The sequence below is a fragment of the Phalaenopsis equestris genome, unplaced genomic scaffold (assembly GCF_001263595.1).
Source record: "Phalaenopsis equestris unplaced genomic scaffold, ASM126359v1 Scaffold000248, whole genome shotgun sequence".
Taxonomy (NCBI): Eukaryota; Viridiplantae; Streptophyta; class Magnoliopsida; order Asparagales; family Orchidaceae; genus Phalaenopsis; species Phalaenopsis equestris.
Genome location: NW_018164690.1, coordinates 116779 through 137404, shown reverse-complemented (window position 1 = coordinate 137404; position 20626 = coordinate 116779). Strand labels below are relative to the sequence as shown.

The window sequence follows — 20626 nt, the reverse complement described above, 5'->3', positions numbered from 1 at the left end:
GGCAATGCTATTACTTATATAAATGGATCAAATAAAACACATTAACTATTTTCTTATGAGAAGAGAACGTCGAAAATGTAAAGAATGTAAGGTCATTTCAAGTGAGGATTTAAGTAATCGACATCGATTATTAGTTCTAAATTTTAAAATGAAGAGTTATAAAATAAAAAATACTATTAACCATTGTCGTAGAATTAGATGGGTGTGCCAAAAAGAAAAAATAAATATTTTTTTATGAGTAAACATCAAGATTCAAGGTTTGAGATGTTCATGAAAAAATAAATTTTATGTGGGATAAACAAATTTTATGTGGGATAAAGTAACAAACAATATTAAACAAGTGGCAAGATGTACTTGAAGCATCAAAAGAAAAAGTTTCTATAAATAAAAATAATTGGCGGTTGAATAATAATGTGCAATAAAAGATAAAATATAAGCATGTAATAAAAATTGATTTAAATGTAAAAGATAGAGAATTGAGAAAAATATAAAATGACCCGTATAGAGTCTAAGAGAACAATCTGTGATGCTAAAAATTATGTTTTTAGTGATTTTTATAATTGATTAGATATTAAAGAGGGTGAAAAACATACGGGTGAAAAACATATGTATAAACTAGTCAAACAATGAGAATAGAAAAGTAAAGATTCAACTCAAGTAAAGTGTATGAAAGATTAAAATCAAAAAGTGTTTTTCTTAGAAAAAAATATTCAGCATAGGTGGGTGAGTTATTCTGAAGTTATTTTGATAAACTTTTATGAGTTATTTTGATAAACTTTTAATGAAGTTTCTGAAAATATGATCTACCTTAGTGATCTTAATATTATTAATGATAATAAAATGTTTCATTTTTACCGCCGCATTAGTAATAGTTTAGGAGGTTTTAAGGAAAACCAAGAGTAGAAAGCCTGTAGGACCTAATGATAAAGTGTAGAAAAATATAGGAGATTTAGAAGTTTCTTGGTTTACTAAATTCTTTAATAATATTTGGAAAACTAAAAAGATGCCTAAAGAGTAGTGGAAGAGCATTTTGGCCCCAATTTTTAAGAATAAAAGGAATGCACAAGAGTTTGCAAAATAGAGGAATTAAATTGATGTGTCATACTTTAAAATTATGTACAGGGTAATTGAACATAGGTTAAGACGTATGACAAAGATTTCCCATAATCAATTTGTATTTATGTCGGGCAGGTCTAGTATGGAAGCTATACATTTATTGACAGGTTTGATAGAGAAGTTTAGAGAGAATGAGGATCTACATGTGGTGTTTATTTATTTAGAAAAAGCTTACGATGAAGCTCCAAGGGATATACTTTTTTTAGAAAAAACTAAGTGTTGCCATGCAAGTAAATTTCCCTTTTAAAAAAAAATTATGTAAACTGTTGCATCATTCACAGCACAAAACAAGATAGCTTGGAATATCAGAATTGCTATATACACTACAACAGTAAATTCGATGTTAATGATACACATACTATACATTAAACCTACAGCAGACCAGGCATTATAATAATATGTGACACAGAAGATCCAATAGATATGTATTCTAAGATGCAACCCCATAAATCAAATTCTTACATGGAGAAGCGCATGGATCAGGTTTCATCAGGCTTTGGCTCAAGTACCACAGGAAATTTCTCTTTGTGATCACCCCTCAATACTTCAACAATCACCTGATAATCAACCAAATTTACCAAAAAAAAAAAAAAAAAAAATGTTAAAAGCTCAAGCAGAGCTGGGGTGATTCCTCAACAAGACAGACAAACTAGAACATAATTTGGAAGATTTATATACGTACCACTCATTCTTATGATTTACATATCTATCACCTAAACTTCAATTTATATGTATCTATGCCACCTTATGTATGTGTGAAAATATGTATTTCACTTTTTTAGAAGTTAAAATAGAAAAAATTGAGTGGTACAAATGTAAAAAAACAAGATTTAGATGTTAGATATGTAAAAACATAAGAATTAGTGGTATGTAAATGCACCAAGCTATTTTTACCGTTTCGCCAACTTTACACTGGTCCAAAATTCTGTACAAGTCGCTACCATTTGCAACCTTCTTGCCATTAACAGAAGTAATGATATCTCCGAGAACAAGGCGGCCGAACTCATCTCGCTTTGTTGGTCGAAGGCCCTGCAAATTGTCAAGATACAAGCCAAAATGATCCAAAGTTCTAAGAAAAGCAAATGTCAAATTAGTCTCCTAACTTTTCGCAACGGGCAAATTTAGTCCCAGGTTTATAAAAATGTCAATTTAATTCCCATACCCTTTTAATATGTGATGAAATAATCCCTAAGGAGAACTATTTCAGCTCTAACTTAAAAAATTTCAAGAACTGATTTGGCATTTTTATAGACTCTGGGAACAAAATGACCCCATGTAAATAGTGGGACTATTTTGACACAACTCATTTTGAGAATTTAAGTCTGATATTATTAGGAAAAGTAAGAGTTTTGTTCATAAACCACAGCTGCCATGAAACGGAAAATGATATGTTTATTATGAAGCAGACTAAATATGCTCATTTCCACATATCTTAAAGTCTTAGTTAGATATCCTAAATATATTCTAAGGTTGACTAGTTATACCGCCTTGCCGGCAGGACCGCTAGGAGGTGCATCAAGAACAAGCACACCGCTGACGCCAAGCTGCTCAACAGACTGATCTGGAGCAAATTTGATACCTAAAATAGGTCTTGTAACTTTACCAAATTTCACAAGCTGGTCAACAATGCCACCCACCTAAGAAAGAAGAGGCAAAATGGTATGAATTAGGACTTGAATGTATAGTAGAAGCATGTGAAATTAATTTTTTGAATTATAATTGAGAATGATGGCACACCGTGTCGACCGGAATAGAAAACCCAACACCTGAGGAAGCTCCTGAGGGAGAATAAATAGCTGTATTTATGCCTATCAAATTTCCAGAGCTATCAAGCAACGGTCCCCCGCTGTTGCCAGGGTTAATGGCGGCATCTGTCTGGATGACATCTTGTATAGGCCTCCCAGTAGCAGCAGAACTGATTTCTCTCCTCAGTCCACTGGAGAGATGTGAGCAGAAAAGGATTGGTGAAAATGGTTCTAAATGGTTGTGACTCAGAGATAGATAAATAGAGAGAGAGAGAGAGAGACAGAGAGAATTAGATGCCAACCAAATCTTCCATATTCACAAATCTAATATTCAAGAAAAAAATCTAGAAAATGATGTATTTGCATGTATCACGATTAAATCGCTGAGAATTTAAGGAAAACAAAAGGCATTAGTTGTAGTTTTGTTGTACTCTTTAGAGATTTGGGTGGTATTACTAAAAATAATAGTTGGTTGTTAGGTCTTGTTAATATATGAGAATTGAGCATTTCACAAAAAAATGAAATAAATGGTGATATAAGTCTGGAATTTTACGTTTATAGTTTGAGTGAAGGTTAGAAAAAGAGGATTTGACAAACAAATCATCCCTGTGTTCTCATAATTTGTGGATTCTGCTGCAGTAATTTTATTGAAAAGGGAGCATGCTTAGAAAAAAGCATTTTAGGGAAGAAGGGAGACAACCTGATTACACCTGTAGTAAGAGTGTGATCGAGTCCAAACTGCAAAAAAATAAGTAAAAGTACATATTAACCAATAATACAAAACTATATTGGATTTAAAATCCACTGCTTAATTTAAGAGAAACTGCCTCTACATTCTAAGTTTTCTATGGATTACATATACTACAGCAAATATTATGAAGATAGGGTTCCGGTTAGCTTCTAAACTCACAGGATTTCCAATGGCATAAACTTTCTGGCCCACTAACAGATCAGCAGAGACACCCACTGGAATGGGTCTAAGCTTCGCCTTTGGTGCTTCAATGCGCAAAACTGCAACATCCTTATCTTGGTCAAATCCAACAACTTTTGCATCATATGTTGATTGATCAGCAAGGGTGACCCTGTAAATAACAAGATAATCAAGGTTCATGGCATAGAATAGTGGGAAGTTTGGATAACATTTAGGGAAATTTTACGTACGTATCACAATTCTTATGCATTTACACATCTCACACCTGAAAATTGATATTTATATACATAAAACTTTGGCGTTTTAAACATATGCATGAAAAAGGTGTATTTCTCTTTTGAGAAGGGGTGATAGTCTTATTTTTATGTGATATTAAACATTTAAATAATGTGTGTAAATATAAAAAATTTTGGTGGGAGACGTAAAATAGATAAAGAATTTTGTGTTATGTATCTCAATGCCCCCAACATTTATAGTTAAAATGCACATGTTGAATGGAATCTATCAATATAAACTTCAAGCACTAAAGAATTATCAAACACATTAGAAAGGGTGTAAATGTTTAGGAGATATAAGAATTTCTTGATTTTTTAAACTTTATAATATTATTTTAAAAACTAAAAAGATGTATGGTGAGTGGAGAAAATGTCTATTGGTTCCTATTTTTACAAATAAAGGGGATGCACAAGAGTGTGTAAATAACAGAGGAATTAAACATGGGTTAGATTCATGAGGGACCGGTCCATTATGGGACCGATGTGATAGAATAACTTCTCAAAATCAGTTTAGATTCATGTCGAGCAAGTTTACAATGGAAGACATACATTTATTGAGATGTTTGATGGAGAAGTATAGAGAAAGTAAGGAGAATCTATGATGCGGGGCTTTCCCCCTTCCCGCTATGGACGCTGGTGCTAGATTTTCCCATGTAGAGACAAGAAACGGGCCAGCTGACTGAACCGACTGGCACGAGGGACCAGTCCAGGGGCCCAGTCATTGCCGCCAATCTCTTTACCCTTCATCCTTTTCAGTGATTTCCTTAAGTGAGCTTTCCAGTCCAGGGGCCCAGTCCAAGCTTCCAAAGTACCAAGCGACTTCATACGACCCGGGTGACCTTTCCTTTCACATCTCCCGTCCCGTCACACCTTGGCTCAATCGAGCGGCATATTGGGAAGGGTGGCATTGCCGCCAATCTCTTTACCCTCCATCCTTTTCAGTGATTTCCTTAAGTGAGCTTTCCTTTTCTGTTTTTCCCTTGTGATAGTCATTAAATTACTATTTTTTGGATTTAGGGTTTAGTTCTTGTTGTGTATTGTTTTCAGATTCATGTGTGGAGTCATTTTTTCCTTTGTGGATCGTATCTGAGGAGCTGGTGATGCTACAACTTACTCTGAGGCGGTGATTGTATCTTCCCTTTTATCTTCCCTAAACCTTCCCTTCCCTTCCCCCTTACTTGCTGACCATCTTGACTCCTCCCCAACCCACTTTGTAGCCCCTCCAAACCAACTATCCAGCCCCGCAGCCCGCTGTTTTGTAGCCAAACCTGTCGCCCAACACTCTATCTTTGTTGTCGTCACCACTGCTAGCCATCCCGATCCGCCTAGCCAACCCTTACCGACCTTGGGATGCACTCTCGAGGTATTTGTTGTGTCTTTTTATGTATTGGTGTTATTATTTTTAGTTTGTGTGTGTTGCAGCCCTATTTCACAATTAATAAAAGTGAATCTTTTGTGATTTGGGCTTTCTCTTCCGGTCTCAATCAGAATGATTTTTGTTGATTTAGAAAAAACTTAAGATAAAATTTCAAAATAAGTATTTTATAGAGTTCTACTAAGGAAAGGTGTCGATATTGCTTATATTCAAATCATTAAAAATATGTATTCTAAATTTGTCATTTGTGCTCGAACACATGGAGGCCCAAGTATTTTCCTCTTTTAAGTTGAATTATAATCAGGGATTGGTCTTAAGCTCATATCTTTTTGCTTTAGTTATGGATTGTTCTTGCTGGACATTTACAGGACGATGTACCTTGGCGTATGCTTTTCGCTGATGTATCCTTTTTGTTTGAGTAGATCTAAACTGAATACATGGAATGTAATTTTAGTTGTTGTAGATCTAATTGCGAGGTTGTAACAATTGGTGATCAAGTCATTAAAAGAAGTAAACATTTCACATGTCACGGCCCAACCCGATACAACCCGTTATATCGAGGCGGGTTGCCTCATGTCGAGATTGCAAAGTTAAATTATTGCCGAAAATCTACTTGAAAAAGAATCTTATTTACCTTTTTTTTTTTTAAATTCCATAAACACACTTATCATCAAAATATTATAAGACAAAAATATTCAAAATCCATCCAAAGCATTTCACAACTATATAACAAAAAGAAACATATATAATAATCACGATATTATCATTATATCATCATAAAACACAACATCATGACTGTGAAAAATATAGACGGTAATAACATCCCCAATATCAAGTTCTTTAAAGTAGTCAAAAGTCTTTACTCAATCTGAATATTATTCTTTACTGAAACAACACATACAAATAAAATAAATGCGAGTAATCACAACTCGGTAGGCTACTCAAAATATATTGTAATTTTTAATACAAAAAAATACATTTTTACTCGAAATAAACAAATCAAACATGACAAAGCATACTGTGTCTCACATATCATAGTGACACTACAAGAATATAAATGTCGTGTAGCAGTATAAAGATGATATCAAAATACAATTAAATTACATGAAATAAAAAAAAATATTTCTTCCTTCAAATTCTTTTATAATTTTTTTTTCGTCCCTTATACCTTCACTTTCACATATGCCTTCACTTATTTGTAACTCATGCCCCTTATAACTCAACTATTATTTATACTTCTACTTGTTCACATCTGTTTAAGTGCATCAAACGCACAAAGAAAAAAAAAAAAAAAAAATAAATAAATATATATATATATATATATAAACACACACACACACACACACAAACTTTTATAACTCCACTTGATCGTACATAACATACAGTCGTCCAACCACTGTCAATTGCACTACTCTTATTTTTCTTATTTTTTCACATATTTGTGTGTAGAAGCAAACAAATGTTCAATTTGACTTAAGCAAATATCACAATATACTTCAGAAACCAGTACCAACCGGTAGATATAATTAACAGTGAAATTTATCGAGGAAATTTATATGCCCAAAATAGAAATCACAATTTACAGAATTATTTATATGCAAAGTCCAAGATAATGTTTCAAGGCTTTTCTTGTTCTACAACAAATATTATTAGGTTTAATATCGCTAAAATACATAAAATATTGCACAACACAAAATTTACCCAACTTAATAAATTTTGCTACTATTTTGTGTCGAACCTTTCAGATATATCATGCACATTTTTCTTGGCATGGCGGGTTTCAAATATTTCAGGACGGAGTGACTCACAACACCCGTCAAGCATGCCTTTCTTTGCATAGTTGTTAGGCTCAATTTCCTAAAGTAAACCCCATCACAAGGATGATCCAAGGAAGCTGTCGAAATTCCACCCGAATAACTAAATTAAACTTGTAATTAAAATATAGCTTCCAAATCATAAATTAATGATAAAATTGAGAACTAAATTATTATATGAATTATTAAATAAGAAATGGAAGGAATTAAATAAAAATAAAACTTGAAAAAATATTTACAGACGACTCGATGACTAATCAACAAGTTCAAATAAAACATGAGATGAATACACTAGCTCACTATAAATGGTAATGAGGCATTTTATTGACTAATCAAAATGTGTAGAATCATACACTATAATTATAGTGGTTCATTTGGGCACTCAAGTGAGACCTAAGTGTGAGAGAGATGTATAACTTCGAATATACACTCAAAATAAAAAATATTGTATTTGTCACTGAATCTGCAATCTCAAATGCACAAACAGACAGGAATATTCCTTAAGGAATTCAGGCTAAAAATTTGCATATGCTTCACGAGACACTTTTCGACTTAAACAAGTAGCCCTAAAAAATGTGCAAATAACTTTGAAAAAAACATACAAATTTTATAAAATATGCTCAAGTTTAAAACTTAAACTAACCCGCATGTGCTGCGACTTGTTTGCTAAATGCTTAAGTGTAGGGTCTGAAAATGTTGTCATCTAGCTTAAAATCATATTCAAAATTTTCGCATGTGCTCCAACCATCATATTGAATGCTCGATCATGTGGTATGAGATTATTGTGCGGGCTTAAATTGAATTAAATTTTAAAATGACCCACTTTAAAAAATGTGCATGTTATAAAAAAAAATGGCAACCACTTGTTCTACATAGCTTCTTTCAAGTTTCTTAATCTTAAATGTTTGAGAATGTTGTGCAAGTCAATTGCATGCTTAAGCTAAAATACAATTCGCCTAAAAAAGTGTGCATGCACTTTAAAGCTTCATAAAAAAGTACTTATTTTTATAAATATCAAGGCAAAACTATAAAATTACACACTCTTAATCTAGCCACCTTACTTATAGGGCAAGATTGTAAGTCGTATTTTTGGCCAGTCTGATCCTCCTCACAACGATTAAAGTTGGCCAGGTTGAGCCTCTTTCACTTAACCCCTTCTCACTAAGAGTGGAGTTGACATGATTGCCAGTTAGTTATGTTCGAATTGCAAGATCCAATTAAGTATCAAATATCAATATTAAAAGAATTTCAAATATTATCTCGATGAAGGCAGGGTTCATATAATATTTCAACTAGAGGGTTTTACTTGTCAAATTAAGCTCAAAAGAACATCTAAACAAACATAATCGATTTAGGTTATGAATTGATCCTCTGTAAAAAGGGAAAAGTCGATAAGGTTCAAAATTACCTTAAATCATGGATGACGGGCATACTCATTACACAAATCAACTAGAAAGGTTCATCTTAAAATTAAAAAATTTTCAAATCATAAAAATTTTAAAATATTTAAATAAAATTAAGATCAATAAAAGCTAAAGAGTAAAAATTTATCCACCCCCATCCCCCACCAGCATTTATCAGGATAGATAAATTTATGACCAAAAAAATAATATCATATTAAGTATACTACTAAATTCAAGATCGAAATGACACTTTGTGGATAGGAACGTGCTCCAAGTTCTCTGTCTGCATGGCTTTACTAGTAGGCTCCACAAAAAAAATTGTTACGACTAGAGTCCTCTGATAGGATGGGTTTGACCAATAATCTTCATCAAGTGGTTTGCCAGTAGACTACTGTAGAACGATCAAGGCAGCAGCTCGTATGTTCTCCAATGATATTTTGCCCCATGAATCATAGGACATGTTCATAAGCATATAAAGCCCTTTGTATGATAAGGTCAACTTAAATTAGTCACCTTAGAAAAATATTCACCCCAGGTGACAAGGTTCCTTTGGACGAAACAACCATAGTTGTTAAGAAGAATCCTCCTGCCAGATTTCGTCAACTAACTAAATAAGGGACCATGGCAAACCAGAATGACGCAACCAAGGGATATTGATAAAATGTTGTCATCATTTCCCTCACCAAACACTCTTAAGCTCACAGTGATAATTTCATAAACTTTAAATCTTAAGTTTGTTGCTACTACTCGATAAGTCTGAACACTTAGTGCCTAATGAATAGCCTTAATCAAAAGTGTTATCCTGTCATCAGAAGGGATAATTAACCATAGTGGTTTGCGCTTATAAGAAGCCTTGAATCCCATATTTTAAAATCCTCATAAAATGAGAGTGAAATCTTTGGATAGTGTCTTATCAACCATCTCATCTGCTATATGAAAATTTAACCGAAAACCCTACTGTAAACTCCCTCATTTTTATTTTCATTTTCTTTCTTTTTGAGGGAGGTCGGGATTGTTCAAAATTTCAAAGCCCAAAAAGTAGAAAATTAAGTAAAGTGTTGCAAATATGAGAATGCTCGGTTGGATGAGTAGCTTTACACCTAGAGACAAAATGTGAAACGAATATATCCATTGCAGAATTGGAGTAGCTCTAGCGACAGATAAGATCAGAGAGACACCTTAATCACATTAAACGTCGATCATCTAATTTCCCTATTAGGAGAGTAGATGTTTTAAATTTGACTAATGTTTAAATCGGTAGAAATAGAACTGAAAAGACCTAGGCATGTTATATAAAAAAGAATCTTAATTTAATAAAATTAAATGAAAATGACACTCAATAGGACACAATAGAGAAAAAGAATTCATGTAGCTTATTTCTCGCTATGCAAAAGGATCTCCCAGCAACGTGCAAGAATCAAAAAAGAATTTTATGGTGTGATCTTATATTCTAATTTTCAAACTTTTACCCAATATATCAAATTATTTTCATTTTTTTCTCTATATATTTCTATTTTCTTTGTCAATTTGGTGTCCAAGTAAGATTTCTTGTTTCGATTGAAGTTATTTTGTGCTGAAAACCATTCTTTGTGCTTCATTTTATGTCACCTTGTTGTTGGTTTTTTTAATAAAATATCAAACCTTTCTCTTTTTTTTTAATGGTCTAAACTTACCATTGGGTATGAAGCTTCCTAAAAGTTGTAGTGCATTAGGGTTCATTTGATGCTCAAAAAAATATCAGCATTGGTATTTTTTTTTAATTTTCAGCATATTAATATTTTAAGTAGCTGTAGTATTTTAATCATATCTCAATTGATACAAGCTCAATTGTTATGATCTTTAAGCTTATTGTTGCCCTATCTCATCGTCTGTATTTTTTTATGAAAATGATTTTTTAGATTCAAATTAAAAACCCTAAGATACCACACGAAATTGAGACATATCAATTCTCACCCTTCACCTAACCTACCATATTCTAACTTTCAAAAAATTGGTAAACCTAGCCCAAATAAAACCTTAGACCTCCAAATATAGGACAGTTAAGGATATGATATTTTCAATGTAACCTAGAATGAGATGCACCATGGAAAAAGATCATAAGTTACAAGTTACTAACTCATGATAGTAGCCAAAGTTCAACAGTTTAATCCAAAATAATAATAATAATAAACATGCTTATTTCATTCCAAATGGCAATAATAGTTGGCCAAATTTTAAATTCCACAAGAAAAATATAGAAAGAAACATATAATTTCAGTAATGATCCAACTTAAAACTTCAAAAGAAATCTAAAATACAAGGCATTTGACAAAATTTTAGTCGCGTATAAAAAATCAATGACTAATCATATTAAAACATGAAAACGAGAAATTAGACTAAGGAAGAGCAAGGCCACCCGCTAGTGTAAACAAGCCAGGCCCTCAAAACTAGTTGTCAGCACCCATAAAGCACATGAAGAAATCCACATCCAAAAAGCATACACAAAAGAATAGGGAAAAATTAAAATATTATTTTAATACTCAATCTCCAAAGAATTTTACAATCAAATATGTTTTTATTTAAAGCCTACAAAGAAGTTATAAAAATCAATCAAGATCCATTCAAATACATTAAGTTATAATTCATCATTGATAAATTTCAACTTTATGTTTAGATAACTTGAATCTCCACTTATTTAATGGTCAAATGTCAAAGAAATGGGCTACCTTTATAATGGTCATGTATTAAGCAGCTGACATGCAAAAAAAGATTTTGCTTACAATTGCAAATTTCAAAAATATGAGTGGCAGAGTTTCACAGTAGCCTTACTAAGGCCGGGTATGGAACATTTACATTGAAAGTTGACATCAAAGGCCCAGTTAATGCTGAAAATAAGAAGTTCCACTAACCTGAGATCAGAAGCTCCCCTAATTACATGATAGTTGGTGACAATGTGCCCCTCCTTGTCCCAAACAAATCCTGAGCCCGAACCCTGTGGCACTTCTAACACATCAAGTGTGAATGCGTCCTGCCTATCAAACAGTAGAGAAGAAAGAATAACAGAATTAAAAAATAGAGAAACTGAAAACACAGAGATGGAAGAGGAAAGTAAATGCAATTGAGACACCCAAATAATCTTTTCATTCATTAATCAATGTTAAGGGAGTTCTATTTATAAACATTACAAGTGGCAAACTTGTAATTACAGGAAAGGGTACACAAGTCATTTGACTAAGCAATGCCTTCAATATAAAAACTAATGTATCGCAGCACTTGAACACAATTCTACGACCTAGGGAGCGACACTAAGGTAGGGAGCTCTGGAGGAGATGGAGGAGACGCTGATAGCTAGAGCAGTGGAAAGTATGTGATATAAGAGAGAGCAGCTATCTAATCTTTGGGTTCTCCAGATAAGTCCTATTACCCCCTTTCAAGTTGAGTATCTGATGGTCGGATGGTCAACCTGCTGGTAAGATCGTGATGTCTTTTTGTTGTAAAAGCTTTAGTAGTGAAATATTTGTTGATTGATCGTCAGTCATGATGTGTTTGAGAACTATGTACTTTGAGTTTGATGCGGTCGCTTATAGAATGATAATCCACCTCAATATGTTTTGTTCACGCGTGAAAAACATGATTATGAGAAAGAGCGATGGCTGATGTGTTGTCATTGTAGAGCATAGTTGAAGTAGTAGGTGTGCTGGTAAGTTCGTGAAGCAACCTTCGGAGACAAAATCTTTGTAGTGGCAATTGCAAGAGCCCAATATTCGGCTTTTGTAGAAGATCTTGCGATAGTGGTTGGTTTTTTGCCGACCATGAAATTAAATTGAAACCAAGATAAATGCAAAAATTTGTGGTTGATTTTCTATCATTTTTATCACTAGCTCAATCGCCATCTACATTAGCGGATAAATAAAGTGATCCAATTGTAATTAGAATGCCAATATGGTGAGTGTCTTTAAGATATCTTAATAGTCGAATCGTTTGAGAAGTTGATAATGTAGTGTAGTTGGATTATGCATATATTAACTTAATAAATTAACAGTGTGATGTATCTGATCGAGTAACAGTAAGATATTGTTAAGGAACAAATGAGATGCCGACAATATTACGGATTAAAAATAGGTGAAGACAGAAGAGTGTTTTCACTAAAGTAGTAAGCGTCCTAAAAGATGTTTAGATTGATGCATATTTGCCTTGGTAAAAAGGTCAGAGAGATAATTTGCTTGATATAGAAAATAGCCAGTAGCTCCTATTTTTTATTTGCAAACCGACGAAATAAAGGAGTGACCAAGTTGTTTTAAATTAAAGTGGTTATCTAGTATGTGAATTAAACTATTTATTATATTTGTAGAGTTTCCAATAATGAGAATATTATCAACATATCTAAATAAATAAATACAAGTATTACTGTGATGATAGATGAGTAATGAATGGTCAAAAATACTCGGTTAAAATTTTTGTATATATAAAAGTTACAAAAAGTTGAATATCATTGTTTCGGTACTTACTTGATATCATATATTATTTTATTTAACTTACATGCATACTGCAGATAATTGTTATTTATGAAACAAGGAGGTTGAGACATATTATATTATATCATCTAGTATGTCGTGTAAAAGAAGCATTAGACATACAATTGTTGCATGTCTCAATGTTCAGTGGTGGTTAATGCATACGAATAGTAGAGAATTTGGCAACGGGATTAAAATTTTTCTGATGGTCAATACATTATTGTAGTTTGAAGCATTGAGCAAACAACCGAGTTTTGTAACAAGTAATAGATCTATTGATATGTTGTTTGATTTGAAAGACCATTTGCAACTTAAAATATTTTGTTGAAGAGATGATGACATAAGAGTTTATGTCCATTGTTATTGAAGAGTCATGAATTCATCTGACATTGTCTTTCTCTAATGTGAATGTTGAATTGCTCGTTTGAATGTGCTATGTAAGATGATGTGTGATATTAAGATGATGTGTGATATTAAAGTAAAAAAAAAAAATTCAGGGTTTTATTTTTTTTGTTGGTGTGCATGTAATCATATGATAAGTTTTAGTGAGTGGTTGTGGCAAAGAAGTACAAGAGAAAGGCGTGACAGGTGGAACAGAAGAGGGAGATGTATTATTGGTTGTGTGGTGGGGTGCTAGCAAGAGACCAGTAGGGTCAGATTGTCTAGAGTGTTTGTGGTGGATTAGTGTGATGAGGAAGTGGGGACTAAAGTGTTTATGATTGAGACTGGTATTAGAAGAGAAGCTGGAGAAGAGGAGTTAGTTGGTGTAGTAGGTAAAGACGGTCAGGTTTCTTTAAAAGGAAAAGATAGTTCATTAGAAGTAACGTGTTGAAAAATAATAATGCAATTTTGATGAATATCATAACACCAATATCATTTGTGTTATTAATTGTAGCCCAAAAATATACAAAGTGATGTTTTGGGACTAAATTTATGATGCATATATGGTAGTTTTCATGGGAAACATGCACAACCAAAGGTCTTCAGATTTTGATAATCAAGAGAGATTTTAAATTTTAATAGAGATTTGTTGTATGTTGTATAGAAAGATTATCTATTAATGAGATAAACAATTTTATGCACAGTTGTCATTCAAAATTTGAGTAGTAAGGAAGTTGTGTTCAGAAGGGTTCTCACAGTTCTATAATGTTGAGATTTTTTATTCCCGTCATCTCATTTTGTTCTGTGGAGTAAAGGTAGCTAAATTGGTGTTGAATGTCATGATTTTACAACTATATTTAAAGTTGAATAGATTTGAATTCATCCCCTCCATCAAATCTTAAATATTTAATATGTTTATTATGTTGATTTACAAATTATTTATGTAAGGTAATAAAGTAAAGTGACACTTCAGATTTAGAATATAAAGAAAAACACTAACAAAAAAAATAGTAAATATCAATAAAAATAATATAATATTTGCAACCATCGAGAGATGAAAGGAGGCCCCAAAGATCAGAGTATATCATTTTCAATAATGCATGTTTATTAGTACTAATAGGAAAAGATAGTTTATGGTTTTTATTTTGATAACATTCATGTCATGCTAAACTATTTTTGTGTATTTATCGGTGAGGATATTTTCTTACAATGAGATGAATAACTTTAGAGTGTGGATAACCAAGTCGGTTATGCCAAGTAATGGGATTGACGGTGGTCATAATCACCATAAAGGGATATAATCCTTTATTAATTTGAACACTGAGAATTGATTTTTTTGTGTTGTGATCCTATATAATAAACCCATTAGCATAAAAATAATAGAATAATTATTGACTTGAAGAAGTTTAGAAATTGAAATTAAATTGTGAGAGATACTGGGAACTCTAAATATTGATGAGAAAGTAGACACAATCTGGTGTAGAAAGGAGATCATTTCTTATGTGTGAAATTTCTATTGTCTGCCCATTTCCTACCATAGTCAGATCTATTGTATGGGTGGAATGTTGTATGTTTTCGATATATGGTGTTAAATGTCTTGTAACGCCTGCTTCAAAGCAAAGTCTTGATTTTTTGGAGTTTTTGTGGTATTAAGAGCAATATGTCACGGACTAACTTTCCTCAAGTTATCCGTGCGGCTTTAGCGCTCTTTCTTAGCACTAAATCAGCCTAACCTTCCCAACTAACAACTCAAAAGCACTCTCTTGAAAGTAGAATAGGAAGAAGAGTTAGAGAAGATAAAGCTTCACTAATAAGGAGAGATTACAAAGCTTGAAAGCTTGAAACCTTGGATGCCTTAGAATGAGGGGAGGGGACACTTATTTATATCTCCCTCCATGGCTTTGGCTTTACATATTGCCAATGTGGGACTATTCTCCAAGGGGAGCTTTACAATATAATATTCTAGCTTCTAGATAGTTCTACACTATCTTTATGTACATCTATACTCTAGATTCTTCTAGGTTGTTCATTAGGCCTCCATCTTCTAGAATACTCCATCGTGTCGTAATATTGGCGAGGCGTGACAAACGCCTGCTTCAAAGCAAAGTCTTGATTTTTTGGAGTTATTGTGGTATTAAGAGCAATAACGCCTGCTTCAAAGCAAAGTCTTGATTTTTTGGAATTATTGTGGTATTAAGAGCAATAGCTTGAGTATTGCGAGATGGTTTATATTGTAAATTGGTCCTATGCAATACTGAGCTGTAGAAAGTTCTTTCTTATAGGATATCTGGCATAAAATGATATATCCATTTGGTTGAGAGTTATTGTTGGAGAAGACGGTGTTTTGTGGATTCTTGGTAGAGAATTTGAGTTTCAAATAGGAACTTTTGGTTTTGTAAGTAAGCAAGACTATTGTTTGGTAAAATTGATTTCCTTACTATGAAGTAAGAAGCAAAAATCTTCCAAGGCTATAGGGGTTAATTGTTTTCTTATAGTTGTTTTAAAACGCTGAAAACACGAGGAAGGATCATTTAAAATGTATAGAATAATGAATTAATTATTCATTTTTTATTCTGCAGCTTCAATATTGTCAACAATATTCTTGATGCTTGTAAGATAATGAGTCATGGTCTGAGTTCCCCGTGTTGATATTGTGAAGTTCATTTTTGAATTGTGTGTTTCTTGAATGCTTTGCTGATAGGAACATTTTTTTCTAAGATAATCCAAATATCTGCAATGTTGGTTAAGTGAAAAACATATGGTATACAAAAAGGTGAAATAATTAAAAAAAAATGGTTGCGGCCAAATTTCGATCAACAAGTTTCCAGATGGCATAATCTGGATTTTTATTTTGTATTCTTGTGAGATCTTGTTATAATCTTGGGAGAGGTATAAAAAAGAATCAAACTCATTAGCAAGAAAGAGTTTCAGAATTTGTACCTTTCAAATAATATAATTTTCAAATATCAGTAGTGTATTTGTCACATTTTTTTATGTGTTGCATCAAGAATTTCAATATTACAGGAATGTGAGTTACTTTCATCTAGTTGAGATATTTCTTATAAAGTTGAATGAGGTGAGGAGAGGTGGAAGATGATGAATTCATGGATCTTTTGATGTCGTGAGACTTACAACATTGATACCATGAAAACACAGAGAGGGAAGAGGAAAGAAAATGTAATTGAAATACCAAAATAATCTTTTCATTCATTAATCAATGTTATAGGGAGTTCTATTTATAAACATTACAAGTGACAAACTTGTAATTACAGAAAAGGGTATATATGTCACTTAACAATGCCTTTATGATAAAAGCTAATGTATCGCAACACTTGAACCCTAGCACAATTCTACGACCCAGAAAGTGAAATGAGGTCGGGAGCTCTATAACAAATGGAGGAGATGCCGAGAGCTGGAGCAATGGAAAGTATGCGATATAAGAGAGAAGCAGCAAATAAATCTTCAGGTACTCCAAATAAGTCATATAGAACCGTTAAAATTCCCAACTTCTATAGAAGGTTTAAGTTAGATGGAATGATGCATTCTAATGATTGCCCTAACAAAGGTGAAAAAAATGATTTTAAGGTGATCTCATGCTTGAAAATTGAGAAACAAATAATAACTTAGGGCTTATCTAGCGGATTTGACTCTTAGAAGTTGTGGTAGCAGGCATCTCCTCCACTTCTCCACCCTTCAACCTGTAAGTTGCTACTAGGATCATCCAACTAAACCAGGGCTCAAAGGGCTCTATAATGTTGCTTTTATAATAAAGGTTTAACATGGTCAAATTACCTTTGTAATCTTATCAATAAATAACAACTTTGCTATTGTAAAATTTATATATAGGACATCCTATAATGATATTAAATATTAAAAAAAATATTTTATTGTTTCAATTTTATTCTCCTCTTCTTTTCTTTCTCTGAATTTACATCGTATCAGAATGTTAGCCAAACAACATCAAAATTCATGGATTCATCGTCTTCTAGCTTTCCTTACCTCATTCAACAATCTCAAAAATCCTTTCAACAGAATGAAAGAAACACATATTCCAGCAATACCGAAATTATTAATGCAACACATTAAGAAAGCGGATAATACACCACTGGTACTTAAAAATTATATAGTACGGAAGGTAGAAATTCAAAAACTCTTTCATTCTAATGGTTTTGATTCTTGTTTAGATAATAACATCCCACTACCTAAAAGTTTTCAACAAGATACCACAGAGGCACAAAATAAAAAGTCAGATTATGCTCTATGGAAACTTATTGATCTTAATTTGGTAGTAGTTATCTTTCCAACTATTTCACCCTATTTTTTATCATATGTTCTTCATTTAATCAACACAACATACATTTGGATCACCTTGCAAAGAAAATTTCAATCAACAAATCATTCAAGAACTATAAAACTCAAAAATGAACTTCACAATAACAATATGAAGATTCATGACATGACTCCTATCAAGAACATTGTAGACAACATTACAGCTGCAGGATCAAAGATAAAAAATGAAGACATAATCCTGCACACATTAAATGGTCTTGCTTCAAGTTACCAAGGCTTTAAAGCCGCTATAAGAACACAGTTAAATCCCATCATTTTGGAAGATTTCTACTCCTTCATATTGAGGAAAGCAATCTTGCTAATGAAAATCTCAAATTCACTCAAATAACAGTATGACTCACCTACAAACCAAAACTTTCTATTTCAAATTCAAATTTCACACCAACTCTCTATCCAACAACAACACCCAACCAGACAAAACATCAATTATGTGTCGAATTTGCTACAAGAAAGGATATTTTGCAGCTTAGTGTTGGCACGGGGCCAATCTTCAATACAAAATTTCTCTCACTACTCAAGCTACTGCTCTCAATACTATAATGACTCCAAAGAATCATAATTGTGTTCTTGATACAGATGCTACAGCACATTTAACCTCATATATCGAAAATATATAGCAACTCATACCTTATAATGGATCCGACCAAATCAGGGTTGGAAATGGGCAAACAATAAAAATTTCACACATGGGAAATGGTCTCCTTCCTACACTGAATCGTAAGCTTACTCTCTCATCCATACACAGAGTTCTTTCTCTCATAATTTGTTTTTAGTTTCTAAACTTGTTCAAGATAATAATTGTTCTATTATTTTTCAGGCTAATGGTTTTATTATACAGAATCACAGCACAAAAAAAATAATTCTTAGTGATTAAATTAACAAAGGATTATATCCTCATAAAGCTCTTATCCTCACCATCATTCTTATGACTTGGCACAACAGGTTTAGTCATCTCCACTCCAAAATCATTCATCACATTGCAAAATAGCATTCTCATTTACAAATCCACAAAAACACTTCAACATTGTGATGAATGTTATAAAAATAAAAGTCATAAACTATCTTTTTCTATTATTAATACTAAGTATATATTATTAAAAATGATATACTCTGATGTTTGGGCCTCTTTTCACAGGTCTCTTGATGGTTATAAATATTATGTTTATATTATACATGCTTACTCTTATTTTTGTTAGCGTTTTATTTTAAACTATAAATCTGAACTGTCACTTTATTTTATTAACCTGTATAAATAATTAATAAATCGACATAATAAACATATCAAATATTTGATATCTAATGGAGGTGTTAAATACAAATATATTCAACTACAAATATACTTACAAAATCATGGCATTTAAAATAATATATTTGTACATACACCTCAAAACAAAATGAGATGGTTGAAAGAAAAATATTATCACATTATGGAAACCGTTAGAACCTTTCTCAACACAGTCTATTTATCACCCAAATTTTGAATGACGATTATGCATATTGTTGTGTATCTCATTAATAGATTATTTTCCCATAATACTTGCAACAAATCTCAATTTTAGCTTCTATTCAAAATCTCTACTAAATATCAAAATCTGAAAAGTTTTGACTGTGTCTGTTTCCCATGGCAACCATCATTCATGCATCATAAATTTAATCCCAAGGCTTTTTGTATATTTATGGGCTACAACCACCAATACAAAAGATATCAATGTTATGATATTCATAAAAAATGCATAATTGTCTCTAGACATAATACTTTCAATGAGTTATTCTTTCCTTTTAAAGAAACTCAATTCTCTTCATCTACTACTGCAGCGACTTTTCATATTTACATTCTCCTCTTATATGTATCTCCACTATAAATACTTACTCTCAATTTTTACCGTCACACCAACCCAATACAAACACTCTAGATACTTTCAGTTATTCATCTCTTCTATCACCAGCACCACTCAACAAACTGATATTATATCTTCATCTCATGTTTCACTTGCTATACCTCCTACTTCTACATTTTTCGCATAGCCACCCACCAAATCCAACCGTATGATTACACACACAAACAAAAAAAAACTCTTAAAAATTTTTGCACTTCTACATCATACACTTTCTGACACACCCAACACATTTAAACAAATACTTCAATACTCACATTAGAGAAAAAAACATGTAAGAAGAATTCATGACCCCTCAACAACATGAGAAATGAACTCTTGTGTCACATTCTCCTCAACAGAATATTTTAGGTTTTAGACCATCAAACAACACACCAATGGATACATCGCTCGTTACATAGCTTAATTGGTAACTCTGTTAGCGCTATGGAGTCCGGCCCACCAACCCCGCGAACTCCCGCTCCCGCCTCTCCTTCTGTTTTCGCAAAACGACGCTTCTGATCGCGAAGGATCACACCTCTTCACAAATAATCACTCCCTCCTTTCTTTTTGCGAAGAGAAGCATCCCTTCGCCAGAAACCGCTTCCGCCTCCTCTATTTTGGGAAGCGAAGCATCCCTTTGCTTTCTTCTCTTCGTGATAAAAGGAGAGGCTCTCCTTCATATCTGTAAGTCACAAGAAGTCACGATTTTCTTCCTTAGGTTTCCTCGGGATAGAGGAAGAGTTCTTCGGGTTTCCACGGGACAGTGGAAGAGAAGAAGTGCAAGGCGGAGTAGTTTCTTGCGGTAGAAGGAAGAAGAAGGAAGAAGAAGAAGATTGTTCTCTCTAGGCTTCTTCTTGGTGGCTTGT

The 20626-nt window shown here is 32.9% G+C and overlaps 1 protein-coding gene across 1 annotated transcript in view; it reads right to left on the bottom strand.

Annotated features, from left to right (window-relative positions):
• Nucleotides 1-1409: 1409 nt before the first annotated feature.
• Nucleotides 1410-20626, bottom strand: part of LOC110024121 (protease Do-like 1, chloroplastic) — a 25197-nt gene continuing 5980 nt past the window's right edge. Inside the window, exons 2-8 of the mRNA XM_020723901.1 lie at nt 11548-11670; nt 3772-3943; nt 3562-3599; nt 2854-3052; nt 2601-2753; nt 2011-2145; nt 1410-1673 (exon numbers count right to left, since the gene is read on the bottom strand). Of these exons, the coding sequence (XP_020579560.1) occupies nt 1596-1673; nt 2011-2145; nt 2601-2753; nt 2854-3052; nt 3562-3599; nt 3772-3943; nt 11548-11670 (898 nt within the window). The 3' untranslated portion in view covers nt 1410-1595. The remainder of the gene's footprint in view (nt 1674-2010; nt 2146-2600; nt 2754-2853; nt 3053-3561; nt 3600-3771; nt 3944-11547; nt 11671-20626) is intronic.